Genomic DNA, 21,513 nt, shown 5'->3' with positions numbered 1-21,513 from the left:
TTGGGTCCTATCCTGAACTCCCGTGACACATATGTACATGATTTTTTTTTATTTGTAATAGATTTGCAAAAAATTCAAAACTTTTTTTCATGTTATCATTACGGGGTATTGTGTAGAATTTTGAGGGGGAAAAAAAATAATTGAATCCATTTTGGAATAAGGCTGCAACATAACAAAATGTGGAAAAAGTGAAGTGCTGTGAATACTTTCTGGATGCACTGTGCATTACTCTTAATCTAAGGGAAAATAAAACATTACTTTTTACCCGTTATCCAGCAGCGGGCTGTATCTTAAACATCAATTCAACTCTAATTACAACCACCACTAACCATCACACACCCACACTAAATAAAGTAATCTAGCTCTGCCTCATTTTAACCCTGGAGGGCAACATTGGGATACTCTGAAGGGGAGAAGCACACTTTGATTAAAAACCTAGTTACATTTACAAGAGCACAATACTACATTTTAAAGCATCAGAGATCCTATGTCAAAACCTAGCATATGCCTGGAGATGTACGAAACGCAAGGCTTTTATTCTCAAATATATACAGGAAGTTGCTGCATTTGGCTGACCATTAGTGTAACTCCATCAGTCAGTGAGTTGGTGAAACGTTTTGGACAGTCAGATTCACCGCTCATGGTTTTAGCTCAGGCTGCAGTGAGGGAAATGCAAAATCAACATAAAAACAGACTTCACAACAACTCAGTGAGACATGCTCAAGGACAAGCTAATGTTTGAGCCAAAGAAGAATAGAGCAGAGCAAACATTTTATGATTCCAAGCAGACAGCAGAAATCAGTAAGAAATCTTAAATATGTCTCAAGACAAAACCAACTGTTATAACAACATATAAAGCAGCGTTTTCGTTTTCAAGTCATTCTTGAAAATTCAAATTAGAAATAGAGCTAAAAGAGGCCCAGAACATTTTCTAAGAGATGGTGGAGATCAAATCAGAGCTTAAAGAACAGTTACCTAATGACTTACATTGTGATAGCAAGAAGCTAATAAATGCTCATGTTGCTCCTTGTTTGTTGGATGTGAAATAAACTGGTAAATGGTGGTGTTGTTCTCGCCAACCTGTTTTTGAGCTCAAAAGAGCTTTTTTTGCCCCCTGGTAGACCATCATTAATAAATGCAGCATTCACGGTATGATAGACGTTTATAGATTTGTATACATTAAAATTGTATATAATTTGGTGACTGCTCAGTGATACATTTAAATTACATAACTTAATGTGATGATTTTTAATTAATGGTGAGGATTTTTACTTTTTAAAATGGTGAAACAATGTGAGGCATACTCTTCACTCACCAAGATAATTTTAAGAAAGTGCCATTACTGTTTGAGATTCTTTTGTGTGCATACAGAACATGCAACAGCTTAGCAACTATTGTTGTATTAAGGATCATAAATCCTTTGACAAAGCTGAATGCCTGTTAAATGTCATGCAGTGTCTGACATGTGCGGATCAGAATGTGCTGTTCTCTCAGCAAAATGTGCTGTGTACCAAAGACAAGAAGAAAAAGAGCTTTGAGAGGACAGCTTTGCCTCAGTTGGTTGTCTATTTTTACTCTCTCTGTGGTCTGCAGAGTAATTTCTGCCACTGCTGTTTAACTTAAACTAAAACTAAAATCATTTCATCATACCAAAAACAAGTATTTTTGTATTTAAGAAAATTTTACCGTAGGGAACATTATAATTGGACAAAGGTTCTGTTAACATAGTTAAACCAACTGTGGTTTGGCAGTGTAGATACCAAACACATTTTCTTACAGTTATTTGGTGATGCTTGGTGTCACCGCAGCGAAATAACTGTAGCCATTAGGGAGTAAGTATCCTCAGAGTCTGGCTGGCACAGCAGCTGGCCATACCAGTCTAATCAGTCTGTTAGTTATTTCCAGGGGCTGCTCTTACTTCAGCATGAGACAGAAATAGACCAGTGCTTCGTTTCAACTATTTGGATGTTACTGCAAAAAATTTAAATCCCCAGCAATAGCAGCTAAAAAATGATGGTCTCTGAATCCAAGCCAATCCATGAAAACCTTTCATCAAATCCCAGCAGCCCTGAGCCATGCTGACTGGATTGCCGCATCTCCTTTTTAGTGAGGATTTGATCATTTAGTAGAGGGCAATTTACAGCGGCTGGTTGCTTACTGAGAGATGCTCAAAGTCACAATTTGTACGGTCTGATATATTCATTACAACAGCCGATGAAATGAGAGAAGACTAAAGGTAAAAACAGAAATCTTAATTTTCTTAATCAAATATTCTACTATTCATTAACATGCAGGTGTAAGGCTTGTCAACATAAAACAAACCTGTCTCTTTTTCTCAACCACATCCATGTGCTATTTCTACCAACCTGTAATAATTATACACCACAGTATGAAGCTGTAGCAGCACATCTCTGACGCATTATGCATTCATGATGCTGTATTGTTCAATGTTCATCAGAAACTCTGCATTGTTCTGAGTAGGATCTGTTCAGAGAAATGGTATTATGTACTGCATGTAGATTTCTGACCCTATACTAATTGCTCTGGTGCCAGCATATAACAAAAGTAGGTTAAGCAGCTTCAAAGGCTCGGGAGGAAAAATACACACTAGATATGAAGGCTATGGCGATGTACTGCACCTTAGCGTTAGAAGGAGCTAACTAATGAACACTCATGCAGAACAGAGCCTATATTGATTTTTGTCAGCTGAGACATTTGAACAATACTAAACAATCTAATTTGTTCAACAGCAACTCATAGCATCTGCTTAGATTTAAACGTCAGCAGATGTTGACAGGAGAACGACACCTGATCCAAAAAAATCAGCAATTTAAAAATCTAATTGGCTAAGAGCTAAATTAAATTAGGGGGTTTGTACTTTATACATTAAATAATGAGCAGATGTAAAGGTGGCACAGGCTTCCTCCAAATCTTGCCGTGGTAGGACTTTTAATCAAGCTCCCAAATAAAGACTACATTAGTGCTGCTTTCAGCATTCCCATAGAGAGCCATAAAGACGGCAAGAGAAGGAGAGTTATTTCTGACATGAGCACCCCTGTACCCATTATTATCCACTAGCAATCTCAACATATCTCCCCTATAATGAAGTACTGCTGGCCTGGTATCAAGGGATGATTCTCGAGGAGACGTATTTGCTTTTACATTGAGTCCATTTCAAGTCAGATATAAAAATTACAAGTTAGACAAATATTTATACTGTAACTTTAAATAAAGTAATAAATTAGACATTAATATCATAAATTCACAAGTCACCCTGTTCACTCCCTATAATAAGCTGACTAGCCTATTTAATAACAACGATATAAGCTGCTCATGTTCTTATGATTATACCCAGAGCCCAGAAATAAAAATTCACATACTTTTGGGCGATAAATCTGTGCTTTCAAAGGATGTAACATGTGGGAAAATGATGTCAAAGTGTGAAAGCCTTCAGAGACGTGCGACCAGTAGGTGTGATGACTTACCTGACAGGCTTGATAAAGCAGCTGGTGCTCAAACTTTTTGATGCCGAGAATATTCTGGAACATCTCATACAGCTGGTCCTTGCTGAGGATCAGCTCAGAAGCCGCGCTGGCGGTCATGCGCTGCTGCGCCTTGCGCGGATCCTCGTCTCCACGGTAGATGGTGTCAAACTTGGCCATCCAGGAGCTGAGCACCGTCTCCTTGCTCAGACCGTCGATCTCTGGAAGGCTGCGCACACGCTTCTCGATGTGCCTCTTGAACACCTCCCGGAAATCGTTGGCTGAGAAGCCGCCACTCTGGACCATCTTAGCCACACGGTCGCTCTTTACGAACACCTACATTGTGAGAGACTAGTGTCACAAGTTGCACTTGTGTAAAAGATGCATAAAAAAGCAACTATTATTTTAAATGATTATTAGTAATTATATGGCAGCTCTAGAGTAGATGGCAGAGGACATGTGAAAAGTCTTTCTGTCGCATTCTGTCGCCAACAATAAATATCTGTCTTCAGTTCAACAAAATCACTGAAATTTTGAATTGAAAAATCAGAGGCATGTGTGCGTTGCTGTTGCTTTTAACACAGGCATTGTGTCTCCTGCTAATGGCAGACTGACAGGGACAGAGGCAGACAAGGCTATAATGTCACAGCATCAAGTCAAGTAACCATCTGAGCTGACTTGTCACTTTGACAGTCACATTTTGTTCTTAGCATCAACTACGGCTAAAAAGCAGAGACTACTAAAACATCTCAGAGCAGTGGTACATTTTCCTTGTTATTTGCTGTATGTTTCAGAGGACAAAAAAGGTTAACAGGCTGAAATTAATAAAATGTTAAGTCAGTCTTTTGGTTTCCTTTCGACCCCAGCATTTTTGACCAAGAGAGGCAAACAGTGACAAACAAAAAAGCTAACTAATTCAGCTAATAACAGTGGCCCTCATTGCTTGAGTAAAGATACCACTTTTAGTAGATGAGAAAATGTTCTCAAATGAATAGGATCATACTTATTTGAGATAAAGTGAAACAGATCTACACACCACATGAAAGGTGCTAATTAACTCAAAAGAAAAGACTTAAAACATGTTCTTTTAATTTTACACTGTACTTAGACTTTGTGTTTATGTCTTCAAGGTAAAAAGTGAGAACAAACAAAGTTTCCATATATCGACAATCATCAGTCTGTTACCAAAGTCGAGCAAACACATTTCTTGAGCCATAATGATTTAAAATATTTCCAATTAGGTTATCATCCAGCACATTTTCCAGGATGATTTTGTATTTTTGATAATGTCACTCAACATTTCACCTATTGAATGAGATAATTAATATCATTACAGTAATGTATCCATACAGTCCATCCAGATGTAATTGTTTTTACATGTGAGCTGTTGATGTGAAGCCCATATTTAAAAAATCTATAGAGAACTCCACTCTGTACTGCATAGTGCTCATTATATTTATTTTTACAGCCATTTCTACCTGTTCTGGTACAATGTGACAGGACACAAGTGTAGAGAGTGGAAGTGGAAGTCAAATATCTCCAGCTTGATTTATATGTCAAGCTCTTCATTTTATTAAAATGTGTTTGCCCTTATGTTTGTTATGACAGTGATGATGGCTGGATAGGACAGTCTGTGCAGTACAGTATGCAAAGGAGCATTATACAAGAGAGGTCTCAATTTAAAGCGTTCAAGTGTTCTATTTTGAAAAGTCTGACTTTGGGATGCAGTTAATATATTTCACCCTCCAGACTATAAATTGTTGCACATTTTGCATCAATATTAAATATCACAAAATAAACTATATTCCTGTTTTCTGTCACATGTCACAGTGCAGAAATCACCATGCAATTATGTTCTATTAAAAAAACTCATTATGTTTGTGTTTCCTGACAGTTCCAATCTCATACTTCACTTTTTCCGTAATGGTTTGTTTTTTTTATCATGGATTTGGCCTTTAACGTATCCCAATATATGCCGTATACCTTTTCTACTCTATGCACAGTATTAATGACTTTTTCATCTGCAGATTGAATGGGGGCTTGGAAAAGATGGCTGTGTCAACCACATGCTCTGACTCATAATCTGTGCACTGAAAAGCTTCAGCCACCATTTTACCACTCAGCCTTCTGAATTCAGGCATTTTGACATTGAATAGCAGGATTGTGTGGTGCTTTTTTTTACTGCTTGGTTTGAAAGCTGGTTTGAAATCTTATACAGATTTAATCTAGAGGAAGCAGTACATAGACCACAACAAACAATGTACATCATAATGGTTTATGAATATTTAGCTGCATCATTATACTAAAATATACAAACATTAACATGTATAAGTGAGATGTATACAATAATACCAAAATATAGTGACTATTTCTGTGCTTGAATAAAAAGTGCTTGGGATCGTGATTGTGCTGCTACAGCTAAGGCATGTTATTACCTCACTGTAACTCTGCACGGCGTTGATGAAGGCCTCGTCAGCCACAATTTGTGTGTCTCCATTGAGGAAGGCCTGGAAACGATCCTTGGTCTGCTGAAGCTGCTGCTTGGTTATCTTTGGAAGCAAAGACAAACAGAGAACACCTCAGCAAAACACAGAACAGGAAAATGTGTCAAAAGAAGCACGATAGTTTAAACAAAACAAAATATTCAACTTGTTTATATTGGTTGTTTTCACACAAGGCACTGAGTGAACAGATGAGCCTCAACGTGGTTTTCCACAGAAGTTTTCTCCAGCTCCTCTTGGGGGAACAGTAAGTATTTCCAGGCCAGCTAAGAAGTGTTATTCCTCCAGGTTTACATACAACAGCTCAATAATGAGGTCCTCAAAAATCCCTGAGCTCCACGAGCTACCACATGGAGTAAGTTCATAAACCTCATTTCAGTGAACTGTACCCTCAAACTCATTCAGAGAATGTGACTGCAGGTGAGGGTGGCAGCTAAGATTTTGAAACGGAGAGCTATGCTTTACCGTTGTCTTTACATTCTGAGTCAGCATTTTCACAGCAAGTGCCTCTAAGCGGTGGCAAATCAGACCGCCCTTTTTATCATCCCTCACAAATGAAATCCCAGGTCAGCTGAAATCTTCCACCTGGATAACCTCTCACCCCATCCCAAACCTGAACCGAGCAATCCACCAACCCAAACACATCACACTCGGCTGAAAACCGCTCTAGTGGGCATTGTAGATCACGGTCCAATGAAGCCGAAAAGAAAACATCATCCGCAAATAGAAGGGATGCCACCATGACATTACCCAAGTGGACACTTTCCAGGCCTCAGCTGCACTTTGACATCCTGCCCATAAATATCACAAACAGAAGCGGTCAAGCCAGAATAAAATAGAAGTACATCACTTTTTTTTTTTGCCATGGCTCATGTTTGGTCAGATTGTCCACCACCTCAGTCCAAACTGAAATATCTAAAAAACTATTGGATGGATTGTTATGAAATTTTATTCAGGGGTCCATGTCTCTCAAACCTCTTTACCTTGGTGATCTTCTGACTTTTCATTGAGCATCCCCTTTCAGATCAAATTGCATCTGTCAAATGATTGGTTGATCTAATAAACCTACGCAATGACTTTTTCACCAGACGCAGACGTCTTTTGCTAATTAAGAGCATGCCGATATTCTAACCCTGAGTGGTAAACATGATATCAAGCTTGCTAAACATCAATGTCAGCATTGCCATTGCAAGCATGTTTGCATGCTAATGTTAAGTGTTCAGCTGCAACACAGTAGTGATGTTACACCTTTTCAAATACTAGCAAATCGCAGACAGTCTTTATGTGTAATCACACAAAACATTCTCAGATATACAAAATGACATGCTTTTCTGTTTTTAATTTCCTGAAATCTACATGTGGGATGTTTTTTTCCATCTCTCCCGTTGTTTCAGTTTTGATCTTCAAACAGGTTTGGATGCCCTTTGATTGATTTCACACTGGGTAACTGAATCAGTGACCTAACGGTCAATAGATTGACAACCTCCCCCTCACAACTGCCTTCAATCCTACAGTTCAAGCTGTTGTATATATCATACAAGCAGGAGGACCTGCTGGTAATGTGTGTCCATGTGCATTCAGCAGCACATTGCAAGTGACAGACTCTGGTGTAGGAGTGAGATACAAAAGTACCACATATCATGTGCCTGTGAGGCAATCTCAACACCATCTGCGTGTCCGTCGTACAACCCCAAACCCCCTTTGATAATATGCAGAAAATGAGGATCATCTAAAAGCTATAAGATTTCACAATCAAAGCTCAAGTAAAAGTGCCACAATGAGAAAGAATTTAGGTATGTAAGCAGAAAAACAAAACACACATGCACCAGAGGTAAATAATGAGGTGACCTACCCATTGCTTTCATTGAAAATAATTTGGACACCATTACTCAAGGTATTAAAAAGTCATCTCACCAAGACACCACTATCACTAGCCTTTTTTTATATAATTGTTGTGGTAAAGTGAATGTCAGGATGATACACCACATGATGCCCAAACATTTCAACTTACAAAATAAGTCAGCACATCAACAACATCAGAGATCAATTCTTAAGCTGCTGCTTCGAGGTTTCAGGTGTATTCCATTTTGCAACAGCTAGATGTGGGATTAAAGGAAAAGTGTGAAAAACCATGCTGTTTTAATAGACCATGGTGTTCAGGAAAATCCTGAGGCAAGTCATGTTAATATGAACACCAGTATGCAAATTAGTCTGGTCCATGGAGACACACAGAGGCTGAAGTTGACACATGCGTCCTTGGTTACTTGTCCATTTCTGAAGGTGAAGCTGAGAATAAAAAACAGTTTAGGCTTTGTATTGTCTTTCTTTAACTTTGCATTATAGTGTATATTACATTTTACATCAAGTACATATTATTAATAATCTATCCTTACATTTAATTTTGTCACCTGTACGCATATTGTGTTAAATTCTGAAATACAGTTTCATAAGTAGCTTTCTTTGACAAAGAAAAATTTGGAATAAAGAAACAAATTGTAAACAAGCATGTGCTTCTTTAGGCTACATTGGCATGCTGATGAGATACATCTGATCAAAACAGGAAAAGAAAAACTTCAACATGAGAAAGCTATATGAATGATGTGTAATACACAGAGGAAAATATAGCCTGAGATGGCTTCTGTTGGTGGCTGGGCTTTTGAAAAGAGGCACAAAAGCAAACTTGAACTAAGCTGACCGAAATGTTTTAGGGCAAAGCTAACACTTCTGCTAGAAGACCTGAGGTCGTACAAACTGTAGCTTTCTTGATTCTACCAAACATGGGTACATACCGCTTTAAGGAGGACATTTTAAACAGAACAGCTGTTTAAAGTAATCTGTTGTGTAAAGACCAAACAGATTTCTGACCAGTAATTACTTGAATTGATTTGATTGTATATTAATGAGCAGCTGTAATTAAAGCTGAAACAGTTATTCAGAGAATCAACTGACAGAAAATGAATCAAGTAACTATTGCAATCGATTGCTTTCATATGTTTTCAAACAAAATACCACAAATTCACTGCTTCAAGTCTCAATGCTGTTTTCATTTGATCATTTACTTGTTGTTTATAATAACAAGATTAATGCTCTGGGTTTTGGGGTATTTCGCTTTTCCTATTTTCTGACACTGAATTCACAAATTAGGAAATATTAGTCAGATGAATTGATAATTGTTTGCTGTAATCGATTTGTGGCAAAAACTATTAACCTCATATATTCTTAGCTTTTTTTATATGGAGCTATAGGAGACTTACAAATATACTGGAGTGAAATCAAAGAGATGGGATATTTTGTTCCAAACACTGGCAGAACACAATCGTGTTTTACCTGAAGATTTTACCTTGAAAGGTCAAAGCTAATAATACGTCTGGCTTCTGCTGACAGCTTCTCTTGGCAGATCTGACTTTATGTGACAACACAGCAAGCTGCTAACTCTGTGTGTGTATATTTGGAGTGCTGACACTGAAGCACACAGCAGTAAACCAGGTAAACTTTGTCCACTTCTTCACCAAAGCACAGATCAACTGCATAAAGTATTTATGACTTTCAGCTTTCGTGTTTTTGATTTCATCGCTGATTGGAGAACTGTGCTGATTAGCAACCACGGGTTGATGGGTGAGAGAAAACGCCTCCATTTTCATCAGCATTGCCAGACTCCTGAGACATACTTTCCTGCTTTGCAAGAAAATGAATCACTGTGTAACACTGCAATCTTGATAAGAGCCACAGAGAAAGAATCAATATGACCAATGAAGTAGGCAGTGACATTAATCACCCCTCACGTATCAATAGAGGAGACATGCACATGTACAGCAACTTCATTACAGTTTGAACAGACTGTGGATTTCAGTTTCTAGTTTGGCTGTTTGGAAGATATTATACTTTGATATTATGTCTCTCTGCAGTTTAGAATCAACATGTCATCAACTTCTGAGGTATATGAGCTGTCCTTGCGGTGCAGTGATGAGTGGAGTAATTAGTTCATTGAATGCAGTATACTATCTACTGTAGCTACTGTAGTTCAGCACAATAAAGTCTCTGCTGTGCTGACTCACACTTGAGCTTTCTCTAGAAGTTACATAACTCTGAAAGGGGACGTTAAATTAGGCTGTTTTCTAAAATTAAATGGCTGTTCAATAAATGGGCAGCTTCAGTGGTGAGCTGTGGTAAATACACTTGTAATTGATTCGTAAAAATAGATCAAAATTATACATATAGTCTATGGCCTCTAAAATATAATTCAAAATGTTTTATATAATTCAAACCCTAAAGTGATGATTTCTTTAATTAACTGTGAGTTTGCAATTAATGTGCTTTATGCATGTAAAGTTTACATTCATGATATTACATGTAAAGATGGATAAAAGGTTATCATTGAACCTAAATGTTCCTTTTGTCTGTGAATCTGTTTGTTTTGAAGAATTGCCATTCAAAACTTCTGTTAGTTTTAAGCAAACATCAGTGGATCCTTTCACCAGACAAGCCACATTTTATTCATGTTGCAGATGACAACACAGGCCCACATCTGAGTAAACAGCAAAGATGAATATGGGAGCAAAGGCTGCATGACAGCTGTACAAAATTCACCAGCAGCAGGCCTCATTAAACACAAAACACCACAATTGTGTAGTGACTATGGTCACAAAACTACAATCATACAAAGACAGATGCAGAAGCTATTATCCCCCAACCAGACATGCTCACATGGATTTGTTCTGAAGACACACACACAACGTTTTGTGAGTAAATACCACTCCACCGGGTTAGTCAACAACCAGGTGTACACTCTGCAGACAGAGCCTGACACACAGCAAACAGGGATAAAGCAGGGAGCTCTGCCTCTGTATAACCAGTCTTCACACCATTGTCAAATTCAGTAGCTGGGGCCCTGCTGATATACAGTAGGAGAACACTGTGTTCACAACCAGCAGAGCCCCTTCTTGTAACAGTCATACATTATCACACAACCAAGTCACTGGCAGCAGCTCAGCTGGTTCCTCATTATGCTCATTCACTTACTGAGTACAAATAACCCCTTAAGATACCCGAGCATAAAACGGTATGGCCATGTGAACTTCATAATGGGACAATTTACATAAATTTGGTCCAAAACAATAAAATCAGTCCATTATTAAACAAACAAAACAAAAATCAAACAGCTAAATAGATCAAGTCTAGAAAAAGCCACTTTACCAGCTGATATTTCAATTGAAACAGGAAAACTCCATTTCTGAAAATTTTGGAAATGTTTGGGTATTTTTGTATTTAGTTTCCATTACATAAAAAGTACCTACTATAGTACTCAAGCAGTATAGAGCACACAACGCTGACTGTGGGTCTGTATCTCCATTGCTGGTGCATTACTCTCATCAAGAGTCTGAGACATAAATCCCTTCCTACCACCCTCCCATCACAGATCACTTACTGTCTTTCTCTCTAATCTCTTTCACTTTCTCTTTCTGCTTTCAAAGGTGATTTATCTCAGAGAACTCTTGTTTGATGTGTGATAAGGTTTGCATTGTGTGTATTTACCAATACAAAACAGTTCAAGATGTGTTAAAAAAAATATATATATTATTTCATATTAAGGCTTTTGAAAAACAAAAGCAGACAAATCAGAAGATTATCAATTAAAAAAAAAGGAAAGGAAGGATTTTATAAGACTTTCCACAGTGTCCGTGTCAGGTAAAGAGAGAGTTCTGACTTCAAATCAAGCTGCATTGAGTATTTATTGACTGTGAAGGTAAAACAATCTCCAACAAGAAGAAAAATTCACCATCTATCCCTGTCCTGTGCGTTGTTTTAACATTTTGCAGCTAACTACTTTTCCCCCAGTTTTTAATTCTGATGAATTATGTTGTCTTACTGCATTAGTGTTTGCTTATTAATTATTGTTCTGTCATTTTACAACAATGATCGTTAACAGAAACAAATGCCTCTGAAACAGACTAAGGTTTTGTGTTTGTCAGGAGGGGAATGGTGTGGTGACTTTGTGTAAAGGAGTTGTTGCATGAGCATGTGACATCCATGATAAGAAACTCAGAACGAGTGTCTACCTGAAATACAGCCTCATGCCTGCTCCAGGCGGCTGTTTGTTCTCTTTATGCCTCAGTGAGAGTCATCAGAGAGAGAGAGAAGACTAGAGAGGTTCAATGGAGGACTGCAGTAATGGTCCTGCTATAGCTCTCCTGGCTTTTTATGTGGAAAATCACCACTCTTAATCTCTCTCAGTCTCGCTCGTCTTTGTGCTTTCCCACTCATGATTTAGTACATTTCCCTTTTAAGCAATGTATCACAAGGTTCAGCATAACAGCACATATTTGCACAAACAAATTCTGCAGACACAAATGACCACCAACGGCTGCCTACCTTCACTTCACTAAGAGGACTCAAGATTTCTAAAAGTGTGATCACACGACGCAGCCCATTGTTCTTTTCAAAAGACTGAAAGAAGTTTTCTTGTATAGTGATTATAACTTCCATAACTCATAATTATCATCATAAGACAACTCTTGCAATTGTGTGAAATTTGGCACAATTGCAAACAAGATACAAACATGTGACTCAAGCAGATTTAATTTTGATGTGCGTTGGTTTAATTGCTCTGTTTGACTTTACATATAGCCTATGGCTTTGAAACATGTACAGGCATTGATGTGACTACGTAATGTACATGTCATTATTCATCTCTGTTATTGTTCAAGCACACTGTTCTATTTGAGGTTGCTCCAGCTATCAATGTCTACGCCTCTTGACTGATTCAAAGTTGAACATTGATTATAAATACTTTAATAGATGCAGTGTCGTTGTCAACGTTTTGCAGTAAATAAACCTGGACCCCAGCCGTTTTCTTCCAACACAAATCCAGTGAAATGGCTTAGTTAAGAGCAGCATTCTGATTAGAGCTTGAACAATTTGTCAATTATTCAGGAAATATTGTAACATTTGACTGATCATTTGAGTCTTTCATCTTTTTTTTTATTATTTAAAAAATTGCTGACTGCTAACTGTTCTGACTGCTAAAATGTAAATGCTTACTTGTTTTATTTATCTTATATGATTATAAGTTTAATATTTTTGCATTCCATTTTATGGACAAAAAAGTTTAACGAATGAAGATATCAGCAGATTAATTGCAAATAAAATTGATGCTGCCCTAGTTTAAATCCAAATAAATCCAGTCAAAATCTTATATAATCACAATAAAAGTGATAAATCTAAGTGCTGTTTAATGTCTAATGTCCCGTTCAATCAACCAAGCTTCATTTTTCTCTTGTGTTCTGACTAAGGTGCAGTATGCATCCATAAAACAAAGAATCACAGGTGCCTACAGATTAATCTCTCACAATCCATATGGATAGTGTTAGGATATAGCAACTGTCCTCTATCAGACAAATCTGCTTCACGTTTGAGATCAGCGATCTTCCTGTGTCGCACCACCAGGATTAAGATTGGACAAGTGATAACCATCCACAGTTAATATTTGTCTACTCAAATTAAGTTGCGGTTTTGGACGGAAGACAGGATTACATAGGCTCTGTGAGGACACATGAGGAAGAATATAATTAACAAGTGCATCCTGTATTCTGAGAGAGAAAGAACCGTTGGAGGAGAGAAACTTCACTTTGTGAGACATTGCTTTCAAACCAGATCACACACGCTTTTTGCCCACCTGTGTGGAATAATCCCTTACAGGATGCCACAAATGCCACGCATAAACTCCTGTACATTCAGATGCAAGTGCCCTGTGCTGTAACATTTGCATTTCTGCAGCTATTTTTGTGAGCACACAGTCGCCCTCTGAGTATCAGACTGCATTGAATTATTGTCAAAGCAAATATGAGTCAATTTGATCTTGTCTCTATTTTCTGCCTTCACAGGAGTCCAACCTTCAGGAAAAGACATCATTAGTATTCTGACAAATAAGATCTTAGCTTTCCCTCTTGGTTATGTCCTGACAGAGGCGAAGTTTCATTTGTGAAGCTGTGACATGCACGTGGCTGCATGTAACAGATTGCGGATGAGGGGGTAGTTCGCCTGCTGCTTTTCAGCTGTCACCCCTTCTGAATCCACTTTCGCATCCACACCGTTAATGAACCACACCTTTATTCTTCAACATGGTAAAACATGTTATAAAATCTGCTGCTTGACGGGAGAGAATACGTTTTTCTGGCACCAGCTTTCAAACAAAATTGACATGTTTTATTGTTACGTCTGAGCTTGACTTGGACACTGACAGCGAAGCTTCTTTTATTGTCGAAGGATGCCTTTTTCTCAGCCTGAACACCATTTAGAGAGCTTACATAATCATGCAAATTATTTAAGTGTCATATTTGAGCTCTCCATTTACTGCTGCTATGTCTTTTGTCCCCATGACGGTGTGTTTCATGAACATAATGACCATGGGCAGTTCATTCTCAGTTATCTGTATCTACATGGTCACCTTTCAAATTTTATTTACTAAAATGACATGTGCTTTCTTTTAAAAAAAATAGAGAGGACAAGGGAGGCAATGCACACTCCTGACATAAAAAGTAGTCTACACACATTATGATTTTTTATCCATTCACTGCACAAAAGTGTGATGATCATCTGTACTACTCAAACAGTTTAAATGAATTCTTATAATTTTTTTTAGTGTTACTAATTTTATTCATGCCTCTTCCAAAGATTTCAGTTCTGCTTCTACCTCAGTTCCTCCTTCTAATTGCTATCCTCATATCACTGCATTATGTCTTTAATCCATCTGTTCAAAAGCCTCAGTCACTTTAATCAGGAATGTTTATAGCTATCATATATTATTGTATATAATACTCATCCTCTGAGCAATGTCATCAGCAAATATTAAATAATCATGTATCATCTTTAATGTGTCATAATTGTCCATGCAAACATCTGGCTGAAGTCTACCAAAGAGCTTTCTGTCTAAAATGATGCACCATAAGCCTTTACAGCTTCACCATTAACTTTTACTCAGTTAAATTTATACTGTTGCAGTTTACATACGCTCCTCAGAGTTCTTTCTGAGCCGATGTTCCTCCATCATCTCTCGCTCACAAACTCAAATGCCAGAGTTGAGAAAGAAGTGACACCTACATCATCCAATAAAACTATCTATATGGACCAATCTGTTCCTAATACAATAAGTTGTCAATGAGTGCATGTTAAAGTCATTATTGTGGTTTACTGTAAAAAAAAAAAAAAAAAAATTAAAAAATTTTTTTTTTTTAAATTTAAAAAAAAAGGAAAGAAACGAAGGTCACGTAAAGGCAGTTCACAATGGGACTCCCAAAATCCTTTGCAAACAGTACTAAAGATCAAAGTGGCAAACTTCATCCAAGTCTTACCAATTTGCATTTTAGCTTATTTCAAATTCACATCACAAACCTTGCTGCAAAATTCCCAGCTACTCTTCCTCAGAGTATCCATGGTCTACTGTATAGAATTAAAATGCTGAGCCAAGAGGCGAACCTGCTGGCAGATGAGCAGATTGGGTCACATTATCTTTGGGGCATGGCACTTGTAATTAAAAAATAAATGCGAGCAATTACTCTGTTTGTAAATATACATAGTCATATAAAACATGTTGATTAATCAGACATAATTTTTAGCAGTTGTACTGCAAGCACTTTATTGTCTTTGACTATAATCAGAGCCTTTATTGCTATTAACACACAATAAAGAGTCCATAGCCATTGTAATGACTTTGAAGAGGAGCTGTATACATCATCATGCCAAAATGCTCTCACCAACAACATGCTAATGTTTGGCATGTATCGTGTTTACCAAAATTTAATGGCAATCTAATTCAAATCAAATAGTTGCGATATTTTCATTTTCTGGTCCAAAACGATGTTCTGCCCGACAGACTGGCCAGCACATAGACCATCAGATCAATGTTGGTAGCCACAGAAAAATGTCATAAAATTTGGCTCTAAACTTCTTTTTACAAGACACATTAAGAACAATGTATTAATTCCTCATGTATTATTTCACTCTGGTAATATCATGCCCTTGTTTAAATTCTCTTAAACTCAGTGCGCTCAGTTTATTGCCATTAAATAAAGGAGGAGGATTTTGCCCTCCAGGACAATCACAATGATGCAATAATTTCATTGCAATCTATATCTGTCAATAACCTCAATAATTTACTTACAATACATTCTCAGAGATGGGGCATTAGTGTGTCCCAAGATGGTTAGCCTTGGTTGCAAACATATGTGTTACATTTAATTCTGCATGTTATCCTGCTTTGGAAGACATCTTTCAGACTGAACAATAAAATATTTCCCTTGCCCTTCAAAAGGAGGCAACTGCCTGTTACTGCCCCATTGCTTTATCCTTTCACAAGGTTACGTTTCCGGAAGCAGCAGTGGAGCTTTTATAGTCTGCAGCCTGGCCTGTTTCTCTGTGATAGCCCATCACTGCTGTTTGTATGCCAGAGCTTCTAATAAAGGATTATGATGGAGCTGCTCCACATGTTTTGCTGAGGCCTTTAAGTCTTTTCATTACAGAAATTGCTTCATCATATTTCTGTGACCAATCTATAAAAGCCAAAATTGTAATAGGCTACATATTGGATTGTGCAGCCAACGCTCATATGAATTTCCTTAGTAAATTATTGTTTATGGATATCTGAGGAGTTCACATTTACAGGAGGTTCATGACTGAGAGGAGTCTACAGAGACATCATTTGACCTATGTTGAATAGTCTTTTGTCAGTGAAGTGTACTATATGATAAATCATTTCCTCATAACCACATTGAACAGAAATATACCAATCAGCCACAACATTAAACCACTGACAGGTGAAGTAATAAGTACAATACAGCTACCTGACAAAATATACTCCTTTCATAAGGATGATAATGGTCAGTAATTTAATCTGATTGACACAAGGCACATCTCTCAGTATAACCCAGTGCAGTTCAATAGCACCACAAATTACAGTGTGCAAAATTAAAATTAAAAATCAATCAACACCTCCAAATCAGATTGAATAACAAATGTTATTATCCTTATGAACGGGGTATGTGGGCTGCATTATACTTAATGCTTCACCTGTCAGTGGTTTTAATGTTGTGGCTGATAAGTGTAAAGTTAAGTGACAGTGAAATGATGACTATTGTAAAGCCATGACACTATAAACGTAAACAACTGCCAGAAAGTAATCCACTTAGATTTTTGTGCACTCAGCTGTTAAATGTTTCTGATTGAATTAAACTTATTCACTGTGATTAATTGGGGTAGGTAGATTGAATGTTTCTCAAAGTTTATAATTTCCTTGAAGGGATTGGTTGCAAATTTGGACTAAGTCAAAGTGTAGCGGCAGACTGTAAGCAGACAGACACTTTTTGGTTTTCTGGTCTGACAGTGAGCAGTGGATTGTTCGTCCAGATATTCACTCACCCACAGCAAGGGATTGTGGCTGCCTGAGCTGCCAGATATGAAAGTGCATTACTAAGCATGCATTAGACTATCAGTAGCCTACGCTCAACAGGACTACAAACAAACAAATAGATGGAAACACTGTGGTGTATGCCTCCCACATTCACTTGTGCATGAGTCAGCACAAAATGTCAGACCATATGGCTAAACAGTGTCCGGAGGAAGACGAATTGTCTGCAGGTTAAACAAAAACCACCAGTAACAAAGAAAAATCCATGGTATTGTTTACAGTGATTCAAATGAATGATCAGCCTGATTAACGAAGCGGCATCTTCAGCAGGTTCACAGACCACCTAAAACCAACTTCTGCCCCAAGGAGAGCTACAAGAAGTGGATACTGCACTCTCAATTGGCTCAATTGGATCAGGGTTTTTTCACAGAAGATAGGCCTACACAAAGCATGCTGATCACTGTAATCACATATGTTTCTGAATTCATAACTGACAGTCTTGGGAAAAGAAACAGTCAATGGTGTGACAATAAAAATGCATAGGACAAGGATAGTAAACAGGAACCATTGTCCTCACTAACAATCAATTGAACGTTCTTTTAGTACAGCAGGGCCTGTACAGTACATGGTGACTTTGACAGTAAGGACATCATGACCCAAAATTGGCTTCAACATCAATGGAGCAACACAGCAGCAGTTTGAACCAGGATGTGGGCCTTGTCCCTTACAGTAACTTATATAAATATCATAAGCTGGATCTTGTGCAGAATACGGTATCAAATTTAAATGTGTGGACGCAGGAAATGTTAAATGCAATTAATTCACTGCAACCCGCGAAGGAGCCAAGCTCCTCCGCAGAGGAGAAGGCTATTAAGCTTCCCTCCTCAAGAGGTCTGTGCCTAAAAGTCACCTTGGGAGGCTAAATTAACGGGATAACTGATGGCGCAAACGGGTTGGAATTGGGTATCCGCCAAGAAGGCAGGACATAGAGCCATATGCAGCTGCATATCTAATGGACTTTGGTGAAATATAGGCCAACAAGGACAATGACACCGTCCTGCTGTAAATCGCCATCCACCATCTCCAGAACGCCCTTTCAATTAATGGGCTTGCTTGGCTGTAGGACTGATCTCACTTAAGCTTGTATAGCGGAGGAACATGAACTGCACTCAGTCTGCAGCTCTGCAGCACCACGAGTCCTTTCACTATATCTGGAGCTCGAAGCGCCTGTAAATGTTGCTGTCATGCTCCGAGGATTTCAGCATTTTGCGTCAAAAAACAAACTGTGGTTTCACTGGGACTATGGTGTATCCATGCGCTATCTGATAGGCCTGGTGGTCGAAACCCTTCTGTGTTTTCGTTATGTAGGTCATCAATGACAACATCTGCGATAAGAAAAGAGGCATGTCGTCATCCTGTGGTTATTAATTATGCCTTTGCACCGTGGGCCCTTACCTTCTGCTGTCGCCTTGCCATATCTGTGGGCTGCTTTGCATTGAATGGGTAAGCGATGCATCTCATCACAAAAACATACAACTGCAGCTTCTTTTTGCGGTCCTCTTCCTCTCTGTGCATCTTCTCCAGATCCTCCTTCTCCTCGCTGGCGGCTGACGGGCTCGGGCTGGTCGGACGGGCACTGCTGCGGCTGCTGCTGGGCGCTAGTCCACCCGAGCTCTCGCTGGTCCTGCTTGGAGAGATGCGGGATCCGGCCTGGGGTGCCATCGCCTCTTTGCTTTCCTCCTCCACTATCCCGTCAGATTCCTCCTCGCTGGACGACGGATCTAACATCTTGCTCTATATGAGATGCGCCCCTAGATAACCTGCTATATTCGGGGTTTTTTGATGTATCCAGGTGATAGCTGTGCCGTTGTCTTATGTAGAATGTGTCCGGAGTCAAGACAGGGATAGGCCCTGATTGTACTCGCTCGCTGAGAGATGTCAGCAGTGTGAGTGGTGCTGGATCAGGTTGAGTCTGCTTCACACTGAGCATTCTCCGCCTGCGCTGAGCACTCGTCGATGCTTACGTATTTTCTGTATTTTATTGGCCAGTCACTGCTGCGGATGTGAGAGGGGGAGGTGAGAATGGACGGGAAGGAGGGGCAGGGGGAGTGTAGTGTACAGATGAGGGGACGAGAGCGGCTTTTTTTTTTTTTTTTTCTGTGAAAGCGGGAGATGGCCTCTCCCTTCCTGCCGTGCAGGCGGAGACTCAGGCGTCGGGAGCTGGCCGTAAAAGTAAGATTGAAGGATGCGCGGCTCGTCCTTTACTGTATCTTCTCATAACATCCTGCAGTGGCACACCTAAGATGGCTGCCACAGGGTTTCTCTGATTTTGTCACTGACTGAAATGGGGAACATTATTAAGCTCATTGGCAGCGCACGGGATGCTGAGCAGTAGGTGTAACATTTTCAGAATGGCTCCGGAGCCGCCCCATACCGTGCGTTCTTGAAAGATGGGGGAGCCATAAGGACTGAGCTGCTTGCTCTCTCTCCCTCTCTATAGGCTTCTGGTTGTGAAATTAATTGTTGCAGCATGTGCTGGTGTCTCTTGTCAGGAGATTGTATCACACTGCAGCCACACAAGCATCTAACCTACTAAATAAAACATGTATCACTCAACATGAATAGAAACCGGTGTTGGACTAAATATCAGACTGTTACTGGCCAAATATGAATGTCCAACATAACGTTTCTCTTTAATAGTTCAAAACAAAAGCTTATTCTTATAAAGAAAAAACGTTCTGTATTTTGTGCCACAGCAGACTATGATTATAATAAAGATATTGCCAAAAAGAGGGTCTCTCAAACCAATTATACTACAAGCATAGACCAAATTTACATGACACGTTTTGCTCTGCAGATTAAGTGTACCTGTTTATAAAAACAATATGCAAAAATGTGTCCATTCTTAATCAGATTCTTTACATTAAAATATACAGTATATACTGTATGTTATGCACTTTGCATGTGCCTTAGCAAAATCAATAATACGCATGTACTTTTTTTTTTTATATTAACATCACTTTGCTAACCCAGAGCCTTTAAAACAGATTAATGTGGTCAGATAAAAAATGGCATTAGCCAGAAGAGGAAAAGCAGAGGAAATTCAAGGACTGTTAACACATACTTAAGCCTTCATTTATGAAATTAGAACAGTAAACCTGTCACACCTCCAGTATCTCAACCTGCGACGCCTTACGAGGATGACCTTACTTTACAATTACTATCAGATCCCTTCATTGATCTTGAGCATGTGGTGGGAGGAGGGTGTGATTAGAGTTTCGAGGAAGTTAACCAATGTCATTAATAAGAGTAAGACAACACCACCTTAGGAATTTCACCTAAATTTCACCTAAAGAATAAGTTTTGCCTCAAGAACTCAGACGGCGCTCAGGTTCACAGGAGACATGGTTGCATTCCAAACAAATATTCTTTATTATGACAAAATTAATATTCAACATAGTGGTTGGATAAAATATAATTTTAAAAACAAACTACTAATAAAAGAGCCTTAACCTATACAGTTATTTAAAGAGATGTTCAGACCTGCGGGTTACCAGTGGAGAAGTGGACCGTTAAAAGGGGAGGGTGCCAAAAAGAGGAGGCACCCTGATCACACTTGTGCACACAATCTCACACACACACACATACACGCAAACGCATATGACGGTTCAGAAACAGGGGTACATCAAACCACAGCACACGAAGGGAGACACCAACACTGGGAGGCACTAACCCCACCACCTTTGGCCCTGCAGCTCCTACAAACACAGGGAACAGAATTAACAAGGCTCCACTTAACAGAAAGAAAAATAAGAGGAGGAGAAAAGAAACTGAGCAGGTCTGCAACTTAATATAAACCGCAAAATGAACTACACAAATTAATATTAACTCAATTATATTTTAACCACGTCAGAGAGAAAACTACTCGACAACACAAAATAAAAGCGAGGAAACTCGTAGGTTAACTCCTGGTGTTGTCATAGCAACGTGTACATGCCACTCTAAGTTGCGTCAGCTACACCCACCAAATTGCCATTGATAACCAATTAAACACCAACTATACAACAAAATGTTTAGACATTGCACTTTTCAACAAATATATCAATGGAAATTTCCTAGCCCTTTGTTAAGA

General features: G+C 38.8%; 1 protein-coding gene across 19 annotated transcripts in view; it reads right to left on the bottom strand.

Annotated features, from left to right (window-relative positions):
• Positions 1-19,375, bottom strand: part of cadpsb (Ca2+-dependent activator protein for secretion b) — a 66,325-nt gene extending 46,950 nt beyond the window's left edge. For 15 of the 19 annotated variants that reach the window (XM_069144357.1, XM_069144205.1, XM_069144213.1 and 12 more), the window contains exons 1-3: positions 18,837-19,374; positions 5,918-6,031; positions 3,486-3,818 (exon numbers count right to left, since the gene is read on the bottom strand). In XM_069144357.1, the coding sequence (XP_069000458.1) occupies positions 3,486-3,818; positions 5,918-6,031; positions 18,837-19,169 (780 nt within the window). In that variant the 5' untranslated portion in view covers positions 19,170-19,374. Of the gene's footprint in view, positions 1-3,485; positions 3,819-5,917; positions 6,032-18,836 lie in introns of all 19 variants that reach the window. The other 4 variants (XM_069144308.1, XM_069144316.1, XM_069144338.1 and 1 more) reach the window with 1 other exon arrangement.
• Positions 19,376-21,513: the final 2,138 nt, after the last annotated feature.

The sequence above is a fragment of the Embiotoca jacksoni genome, unplaced genomic scaffold (genome assembly GCF_022577435.1).
Source record: "Embiotoca jacksoni isolate LCO1_2020_lvr unplaced genomic scaffold, fEmbJac1.0.p SCAF_1, whole genome shotgun sequence".
In the NCBI taxonomy this organism is placed as follows: domain Eukaryota; kingdom Metazoa; phylum Chordata; class Actinopteri; family Embiotocidae; genus Embiotoca; species Embiotoca jacksoni.
The sequence above is the reverse complement of the archived record's forward strand: the minus strand, read 5'-3'. Positions and strand labels throughout refer to the sequence as shown.